This window comes from Brassica oleracea, chromosome C8 (assembly GCF_000695525.1).
Source record: "Brassica oleracea var. oleracea cultivar TO1000 chromosome C8, BOL, whole genome shotgun sequence".
Classification (NCBI taxonomy): domain Eukaryota; kingdom Viridiplantae; phylum Streptophyta; class Magnoliopsida; order Brassicales; family Brassicaceae; genus Brassica; species Brassica oleracea.
The window spans coordinates 28100037-28110481 of NC_027755.1; the positions used below are offsets into that span (position 1 = coordinate 28100037).

Here is a 10445-nt window from a genome sequence, read left to right on the forward strand (position 1 = left end):
GGTAGACGATATCGCACGTAAGAGAAGGAAGTTGTATCTCCACCGGCCAAGACACGAGCTTAGGGTTTTGGTGAGCGAGGAATCTTGTGAGAGACACAAGTGTTGTTGTTGTGAAAGAATATCTTTGGATAATTAGGAATTAGTCAGTAATGATACACAAAGTTTGTGTAATCATGTAAAATTAATTGAAGCGGTAGAGTTAGATTGTTCAATAGATTTCTAATAAAAGATTTTTATTCGAAAAGTGCATAAAGTCTTTTTTTTTTCTTTTTGAGAAAATGCATAAATTCTTTGATATTTCATATTCTCCATGGTCTAGGTTTTTCAAATAATAGAAGAGCATAAGAGAAAAGGAAAAAGCGACAATAGAAAGATATTAAGAGTAGCGGCTTTCCTTTTTTCTTTGACGAAGAGGGAGATAAAATGTGTATATATAATTAGGTATACATACATGCTTGGTTTTTACCAAAAAAAAAGGTACATGCTTGGTTTACGAATGGTTTGATTATGTGGAATAATTAAATTACAACCTAATCAACATTTATAAAACCGGATCGTTTCACGATGCAATATGTTTGAAACGATGTGATAATATATACGTATTATGTTCTCTTTGGATACCATGATACCGATACCAGCCAAAGTTAACATGCCCGTAGCAACATGGCCTAAGTCCGTTATTTATGTAAAATTGTGAAATATATTAGTCGACCAAGTAGTTAATATTCCAAAGCATTGTTCTTTCCGAGAATAATACAACGAGCCATTTCGGATCAATGATATTTGTTTTGAACTTTCACCTTGCCTAAACCGCAATTATCTATTCACGTACGTAACTTGTTTTTGCCCTAAACAGATGATCCACGCGGTTATTTCGTTGCTTTACAACACGGTGATGAGTACTCTACATTGTTGAAAAAATGAACAGGCTGGTTAATGACTGAATAAAGCAGTTTAAAGATATTTTGTTGATGTTGACAACCAATGTGTTTAAACTTTAAAGATATTTTGTTGAATGTGTGCTGTGTGCATATATATAGATGTGTCCTGGACTCTCATGCATCATAATAGTTCTCTCTACTTAACCTTTTTCAGATTACTAAAAAGTTTTTAAAAAAAACACAAGTCTCTTAGTTTTTTTTCTCCCTATTCTCTCTCAAGATGGACGCCAAGATTGCCGAGATAAAATCCAAGTTCTGCACTGCGCTAAGTAATGGGAACACAGTCGATGCTGCTTACAAGCATGCCATTACGTCGGGTTTGGAAGACAATGTGTTCCAAGCCACAACCACCCCGATCCTTGGACTTGTGGAGACAAGCACCATGACATCGACACATTGGCTTAACAAATTGTCTGGCCCCGATTTCCTTCAGTTTATTTCAATGGCGGCCGAGAAACAAGCGGATTCAGCTTTGAAGGAATCAGAAATGGCGTTGAAATTTATGCAAGTGGCTGTTACTACTGCAACTGAAAGGAAGAAGGCGAGGGAAGAAGAAGGAAAGACAAAAGAAAATGAAGACTGTGAGGAACCAGGAAAGAAAAAAGCAAGGAAGAAAACAAAGGAGAGAGAAGCAAGTAACAACCCAGGAGGGAGCAATGCATGATTGTTCATCGATCTCTCATCGTAATAAAGTTAATTTATGCGTAAGATCACTATAAGCAAAACATATTTATCGTAATAATTTTGTTTTGATCCTTTTAGTTATTAAGTAATGTGTGGACGGGGCCGCTTACGTCGTCATATATATATATCATATTTTATCGATCTTTTATGTAAAAACATAGCGTCGGGGTTTAATAGTTTAACAGATTATTTATGTTATACCGTATGTTTTCCCTTATGTTAAATTCAAGTGATCTATTGTTATTACATGCACATAGGATTTAACCAATATTCAAGTATACTTACCATTATTATTTGCAATATTGTCTTTCTTAAAGGTTAATCCTCAAAATTTGATTCTTTATATATTATATTCCCATTACATACCAACCGAAGTTAAGCATGACAAAGACGTCGTCCAATTCTGCTAACCATTTACATCAGCATTCACTTAATACAAACTGTTCAAACTTTTCAACTATATTCCATGCCACTTTAGTGTGGCTGTTTCATGTTTGACTCTCTCTACTCAAATTTGAATCGGCCTTTTAGTCTTCTATGGGCCTCTAACACAAAGAAGGGCCCAGTCCAATAATTTACAAAACCCTAGAAATGAAAGGTATAAGAACCCCTCCCTGTATGGTTACGCGGCTAGAGCACAAGAAGCCCACACAAAGATGCAGATCTTCGTGAAAACCCTGACCGGGAAGACCATCACCCTCGAGGTCGAGTCCTCCGACACCATCGACAATGTCAAGGCCAAGATCCAAGACAAAGAAGGTATCCCTCCGGATCAGCAGCGATTGATCTTCGCTGGAAAACAGCTCGAAGATGGCCGTACTCTGGCTGACTACAACATCCAGAAAGGTCTAATCTTTATCCTCTAATCATCTCGATTCACTCACTGTTTTGTCTGAATAAAAAAAACAAACTCAATTCGAAATGTTTGTTGTCTGTAAGCAGAATCCACCCTTCATCTTGTGTTGAGGCTTAGAGGAGGAATCATCGAGCCTTCTTTGATGGCGTTGGCTCGCAAGTACAACCAAGACAAGATGATCTGCCGCAAGTAAGCTTCAAAGTCTTGTCATTTCCCTGTTTAGTCGATTTAGATATTCTGTGATAGGGCTTAGATGTCTGTTTTAGGGAATAAACTTAGCTTCTCAAGCAAGTTACAATGCGTGCGAGGTTATAAATGTTCCCAATATCAACATTTCCATCCTCCAAACTTTGTCAGCTGGTCAATTTTCTCATCTTTCCAGATGATTTTCTTGAATGGTACATTTTATCTTACTGATACGATTGCTACTATGTTGAATAGTTAAGGTCTGCTTTGAATAATCTACCTTATCTTACGTCAAAGGTCCTTTGTTTGAGTACTCTAATTGGTCATGCATGTGTTATTGTAATGGACGAGCTTTGTCTCGAAAATTCGTGTGCTGGTTATGTCATCTGATTTTGATGTCAATGATTGCAAAGTTTGTTTTTTGTTTAGATTGTTTCTAACGTTATGTCATATGTACACTTAGGTGCTATGCACGTCTTCACCCGAGGGCTGTGAACTGCAGGAAGAAGAAGTGTGGCCATAGCAACCAGGTTTTGCTTTGTTTCTTTGTTCTTTTCTTTGTATCTATTGTTGATTTCTGAATAACATTTTATTCTTATCTTATTCTTTTGCAGTTGAGGCCCAAGAAGAAGATCAAGTAGACTCTGTTCAAGGAACTATCTTGCTGGCTTGCTTGACTCTTTTTTTTCTTTGCCTTCCCGAGTTGTTTTGTTTCACTGAATTTTTATGTTATCTTCAAAGATTATATCAGTAAAAAGATTTGTTGATCTGCTTATGCTGAATTAATTATTTGCTTTCTTTATCCTGTTATGCATATGCCTGTTCTTATTTATTACTGCCTGAATCCTAGATGTTGATGAAAATGACTTCTTAACGAGATATTACTTGAGATAACAACAATGTTGTTTTTGAATAATTGATGCAGCGGAACATCAATTACGTACATGTATGTAACAAACGATCATTTCTTCACCTCGTCTTCAAAGTAGCTTCAGCAAACGATCGATGCCAAATCCTATGAACTTTGTCATCTTACATTTGCTTATGTACAAAACCATTCATAATCAAACTAAATACATTTGTAACGTACCAAACTCATAAGCGATATTTTTCCCGTCGGCGAAACCATCACACATGATTTGTACATCTTCTCGGTGGAGTCAGAGCCGGTGTCTCTTTGAGAGTTGAACTGTTGATAAATATATAACATAAAAATGTTAGAAACCCACCCATTAATTAATAAAATAAAAGGCCCAAGCTGATTTTAAACGTTTTTTCAAATTAAAAAGAAGGATGGTTTTAAATGAACTTTGGTGTTTTATAATCATTAGTGGGTTCTGAAAATTGTAAAGAAAAATAAGTGGTGTCCATTTAGTTTCAAATTTCAACATCTTAATCCTGAATCATTTGTGATCGTCTTGGTTCAAGGTAATTGTTGCGTTCTCATCACCATGCCTATATTATAGGACATAACAAATACTTGTAATATGCCTTGCCCTTGTAGCTCGTCCGGTCTGTGATGGTACTAGTAATGCAACATGGTACGTGTTCGATGCTCGAGCAAGGCACATGAGACAGAGATGGAGAGATCAACAATTTAACACACACGCACAAACAACAACACCTTAACCTCATATTTGAGGTATTGTAAAATACCTCTTTTTCTTTTTGTTCAAGAAAAGAATAAATCAAATATATGTCATATAAAAGAAAATAGCAATGTGTAAATTGGGAAACACTAAACCGGTAAAACACTAAACCGGAATAAAGGAAAAGGTACGTCACTGTATCTTCCCCATATTAGCCAACAAACTCACCAAAGAAACAAAACAAAATCACTTTAGAATCCCCAAAAAAAAAAAACTGAAAACACAATCTCTCTCTCTCTCTCTCACTTCTACAATGAGTGATCCGAACCGTGTACCCGAATCCATAACCCGACCCGTTGGAGGCACCGAATACAGCTGGTGCAGAGCCATCGCTGGCGGCACAGGCATCGCCGTCATAGCTCTATTACTCTCCCGAACCCCAAAGCTCGAGAATCTCCAAAACACCCTCGACAAACTCCAGATTCACCATCCCACCCTCCGCTCCACCTTCCGCTACGACGCGTCCACCAGCTCCTTCTCCCTCGCAACCTCCGCCTCCTCCCGCGTCGTAATCCACCCCTTCGATTCATCATCAACGGCGCAGATCATCCGAGACAGCGACGATCCCTGCGCGGAACCGCACAGGATCATTCTAGAGCACGAGCTGAACAAGAACACGTGGATCGATCCGCACCGTTGGAGTAACGGCGAGTGCGGCGTCTTCTTCGTCAGCCTCTACGATCTGAGCGGCGGCGAGGAGAGAGTGCTGACGTTTCGGCTGAACACCGGGGCGTGCGATCGGACTTCGGCGGTTACGCTTCTGAGGGAGTTTATGAGAGAGACGACGGTTGCGGAGGGTGATGGATGTTGCGACGGACACGTGGCGGCGAAGGAGGCGGGGTTAGGTAAGGCGATAGAGGAGATGATTCCGAGTGGGAAAGGGGATAAACCGTTTTGGGCGCGTGGGATCGACGTGCTGGGTTACTCGCTGAATGCGTTCCGGTTCTCGAATTTGAGTTTCGTGGACGCTGAGGAATCGAACCGGAGATCTCAGGTGGTAAGGATGAAACTGGAAAGAGATCAGACTCTCAAACTTGTGGCTGTAAGTGTCTCTCCTTATTCAACCAACTTCTCTATAGTTGCGTCCGCAGATTTGCTTACTATTATTGCGTATTAAGAGCATTTAGTATTAATTTATTTAAATATTGAATATTATTATCAAAATGATAATCTTTTCTGATATATGAACACTTATCTCTGCAATGAGTTACGACACATTTATAACATGCTCAACATGACAAAATATAAAATAGAAAACACAAGAAAGTTTTTCATTTTTAGTGGAAAATTCAAAATTATATAATTTTTAGAGTTTTTTCCCATTTATTATCAGGTTCATGTTCATTTACGTAAAGAAAGTTAAACCTGGGGAAAAAAGAAAAACATAAATTGACATCGTGACAACTGACAAGCAACTAGACAATGTTCCGACAAATGTCACAAATCACTCGCATGACATCACGTTATTACATATGTATACGTTTAATTTTGTAATACACAACACAATAAAGCTAAAGAGGATCTTGTTTTGTGCTGGAACATTGAATCATGTACGTTGTTGTTGCAGGGATGCAAGGCAAGAGGGATCAAGCTATGGGCGGCAATAGCAGCAGCGGGGATGATCTCTGCGTATACTTCTAAGAACTTATCGCAATACCAAGGAGAGAAATACGCAGTGGTGACTCTCTCAGACTGTCGTTCCATTCTTGAACCTCCTCTTACTCCTAATGACTTTGGTAAAGCCCATTTCTTTATATATAATATGATGAGGTGTTGCGGTATAGATTCATAGATCTTTTCATGGTTGCAACAGGTTTGCCATGAGCCAATGCACGGTTCAGGCTTACTAGTATCTATTGCATGATAGTGTTCAAGATCCCATTTGATTTGATATAAATTTTGTTCTTGTTCTTCAGGTTTCTACCACTCAGGGATCCTTCACACACACGACATAACAGGAGAGGAAAAGCTCTGGGACTTGGCTAAGAGATGCTACGACTCCTTCACATCCGCAAAGAACTCCAACAAGCATTTCACAGACATGTCAGACCTCAATTTCCTAATGTGCAAGGCCATAGAGAACCCTACCCTCACGCCTTCGTCTTCTCTAAGAACCGCTCTCATCTCCATATTCGAAGATCCAGTGACAGACGAGTATCCAGAACAGGCGTTGGCTTCGGCCGGGGTAAAGGACTACATTGGCTGCGCATCTATCCACGGGGTTGGACCGTCTATTGCGGTTTTCGACTCGCTTAGAGATGGAAAACTAGACTGTTCGTTTGTGTATCCTTCACCGGTGCATTCCAGAGAGCAGATGGATGGGCTAATTGAACATATGAAAGCTATTCTTTTGGAAGGATCTGTTTCTTCCTTTTGATTTGTTCTAAAACTCTCTGTTAGGTCGCGTCCAAAGACGGATGGTTTCTCTAATAAAAAAAAATATTGTGCCGATTGTTCCAGTTTCTTTGATGTGAAACGACCCTCAAATTTACCCATACCACATTTTAGAAAACATATCATTACAATCTATTGATGATGTGAAGTCTTATAAATACATTTGACCCATCTTCTTGGTAGTCGCCTCCACAAATCACGACTTCTAATTTGTAAAGACTGTTGTCTAAGTGACATAGATAACTCATTTGCTGTATTGATCCATTCATTCACTTCCTCAATATATAGCTCTTGAAAGAGTGTCCTTCTCTGAAAGGACTTGTTGCGAGTTGTAATTCGTTTTATCTGTTGAAATGTCAAACACTAACCTTAAGTTGTCTTCGAAGGGAAACAAAAGGTTTCTTGAATCAACTTGTTTGTCTCATTTTTAATTCAGATGTCAAAAATAGACTTTTTTTTAAGTAGAAAAATAAGGTGAAACTCATATTTTTTTTGGAGAAACATGGGAAGATAGAAACAGTTGCACTATTTTATTTTAGTGGAATCAACGAGCATGTCGGATAAGAATTAGCGAAGAGCGGTAAAAGAGGCTAAAGGAATGGCTGGCTGAAAGAGATCCATAGCGCAACACAACAGACCTCAAACTATTTTTAGAGAACAAGACTTTGCCACAAATCCAAACTCAATTTACTTGCCTAGCAATCTTCATTCTGCATTGAGCTCGAAGCATTAATTCTTTTACAGAAAGAAAACAAACAATCAAAACATAAAAGTCTGAAAATGGCAACGGATGGGACCACTTTTCCTGAAGGAGATGCAGAAGCTGAGCTCAATCCTGGACAGAACAAGAGTTTCGAAGTAGATCCTGTTTCTTCAGAGATTGCTTCCGACAAGGTATATTACCAAACTTTTTTATACGTACCACCTACCTGTGTGTCTGTAACTTAACAAAACCATGAGATAGTTTCATCTAAATTACTATATACGCATGCACTTTAATACAAACTAGATTTTGGCAGGCCTATTTTTTTTTAAAATATAATGCTATTTGTTTTTTATGTCACTATTTAGGATTGACAAAAAATCGAATTCGATGAACCGAACCGATCCAAATCCGAATAAGTAGTACCAAATCCGAACCGAAATTGATTAAATATATGAATTATTCAAAATTTTGGTATTTGAAGAACTGAAACCTAATCTGATCGGAAGTATTTTGGGTATCCAAAATAGATTTATATACTTATATATATTAATTATTTTTAGATTTAATATATATAAAAACATCCAGAATATGTATGATACTTTTAAGTTCGTTTAAATACTTGAAAATATATAGAAATAATCAAACGTAAATATCTAAAATAGTTAAAATATACTCAAAACTCCAAAAATACTTAAATAATTACTAATTCTCTATTCAAATATTTAAACCAGACCAATTTATATGTTAAGTTAGGTACTCTGACATATATTATTCAAATTTATATGTAATATATTCTATTGTTTATAGATTTTTAAAAATTAAAGCATATAATAAATTTAATTTTTTTTAAAATAATTTAAATTGGTTATCCAAATCCGAACCGAATTCTCAAAGATCTGAACCGAACACGAAATCCCAAACAAACCCAACAACGAACCCGAACGCCCACTCCTAATCACTATTATATATCCTATATGTGTCATCATAGGTTACAAAAAATATGTGTTATCATATAATTAATCGTATTTTATATGTACCATCAAATAAGTAATCTTATAATTAATAATATTTTGTACGTACAATCATATAAATAATCACATATATTATATTTTTAAATTTCAATGTGAAATATAAAAACCATAATTTAAGTTGGTGTTTGAAATTGAGCTTTGTATTGTATTTTTCTTATATATATTGAAAACATTTTTATTATGGTTATTGGAAATATGGTAGTAAAAATCAATTTTTGAATATATGTATATTTTGAATGAATTTTTGATATAAATCAATTTTAAATTATTTTTTTTATTTGAATTTGTATATCAAATAACATAAGTCCAATATTTTTTAATATAATGTAATGGGCTTCTAATTTATGATAGCATAAACCCATTACTTTTTTTTTCTAACTTACTGCTATTCATGTTTCCAAACAATATTTTTTTTTAATTGCTACGTATGTTGCCAAACAAAAGATTAAAATACTTCTGCTTTAATAAGATAGATAGATGAAAATGAGAAACTTATAGCTAGCTAATTAGCTGACACAACATTTGCTTATTTATGTTTGATATCTCGTTTGATTGTCTTTCTGACGAATCTTAATCTGAAAAGGTTATTAGAAATCCAAAATAATATATATATGACATGGGTTAATCCACTCATTACACAAATCCATGCACACATGTGTTGGTAAGTATTAACATTCTTTTTATGTTTTGTGTTTTGAAAAAATGGGGAAAAGATACAACAGCATTTGGAAAGGAAGGAAAACGCAAAGGCAAAGAGAGACGCAACCCAAACGTTGAAGAAGACGATTATCATATCAGCCGTGATCGTGGCCGTAGCGGGAGCCGCCTTCGCTATCACCAAAAAGCTTAAAGAGAAATGATTTTGATTTACAAAAGTTAATCCTCAATTTTCGTCTTTTATATATGTAATTTTTATTATTTTATAACGAAACTAAGAGAATACATCTATAATTATAATATATATATATATATATGTTATTATCATTATTTCCAAATTTAATAATGCAATGTAATATTAATTAATATGATTTTGCTTTTTTGAAATGATCTCATATAAAACTTTTTTTTTTTGGATAATGGATTTAGTGAATGTTAATAAAGTTGACGTAATATTGGGATAATTTGCTTAAAAACCAAGGAAGATGTCAAAATTAGAAATTTGCCAGTAAAAGTTTGTTGCGGGTGAAGTCAAATGCTAGGGTGAAAGGCGCAACTGTCTTTAATACTTGACGAACCGATTTCCAGAACCTAGATGACGTACGCCTATAAGATGACAGCAAGATTTATGTAGATTTGGAAAGATTATAAAAATATTTTGTCTAGAGTTGATAAACTTGTCTCGGTAAAAGATATAATCACAATTACACCAAATCCACATCTTCTTTCACTGCCGACGTCTTTTTCTTCATATTTTTTCTCTATTCTCTTTTTCCTAATAAATCTAAACAAAATAGAAGAATAACATGAGTTCCAAATAATTCATGAGTTCATTTGGTTCTTTCTCCATGAGTTCATGAGATGGTGGCTGCGGCGGAAGGGAAACCACTCCTACTGTCAAGAAGATGAGATGAGGACCTACTGGTTCTAGCAAAAGGCAAAAGCTTTAGATAAATTTATATACATTTCTTTAAATGGAATCTTCTTCTTCCTCACGTGATGGAACTAGGAAGTTATGGTGGGTTGGATCTCCTTGATATCTTGCATATTTCCATTATCTTATCCATTCGTCCATGTGCATTTTGATCATATAGACTAGGATTTAGCCATGTTTAGGTTACATTTTGCATACATGAGTCTTTATCAGGTGTTGGAGTGCCACATGGAGTTCTTGGGGACATTTGGATGCATTTGGAGCTCAAAGGAGGTAAAATAGGTGATCATTGGACGAGCAGAGGAAGGGAGCGAGGTTCCGCAGCGACGTCATGAGGTCGCTCCAAAGCACCTCTCAGAGCGACCTAGCTGGAGCGACCCCGTGAAGTCGCTCGCCATATTCATCCC

The 10445-nt window shown here is 36.2% G+C and overlaps 3 protein-coding genes across 3 annotated transcripts; all 3 read left to right on the top strand.

Annotated features, from left to right (window-relative positions):
• The first annotated feature begins 2251 nt into the window (after nt 1-2251).
• On the top strand, nt 2252-3472 carry LOC106309705 (ubiquitin-60S ribosomal protein L40). Its single transcript, XM_013746806.1, has 4 exons — nt 2252-2471; nt 2568-2670; nt 3131-3197; nt 3282-3472. Exons 1-4 carry the CDS (start codon nt 2282-2284, stop codon nt 3306-3308), a joined length of 387 nt encoding a protein of 128 aa, XP_013602260.1. The 5' UTR covers nt 2252-2281; the 3' UTR covers nt 3309-3472.
• Nucleotides 3473-4430: 958 nt separating this feature from the next.
• LOC106307193 lies at nt 4431-6811 on the top strand. The gene is made up of 3 exons (XM_013744068.1): nt 4431-5358; nt 5884-6052; nt 6233-6811. Exons 1-3 carry the CDS (start codon nt 4570-4572, stop codon nt 6691-6693), a joined length of 1419 nt encoding a protein of 472 aa, XP_013599522.1. The 5' UTR covers nt 4431-4569; the 3' UTR covers nt 6694-6811.
• A 584-nt stretch (nt 6812-7395) lies between these two features.
• On the top strand, nt 7396-9382 carry LOC106311249. Its single transcript, XM_013748462.1, has 2 exons — nt 7396-7604; nt 9161-9382. The coding sequence occupies exons 1-2, from the start codon at nt 7491-7493 to the stop codon at nt 9305-9307; spliced, it is 261 nt and encodes an 86-aa protein (XP_013603916.1). The 5' UTR covers nt 7396-7490; the 3' UTR covers nt 9308-9382.
• The last annotated feature ends 1063 nt before the right edge of the window (nt 9383-10445 follow it).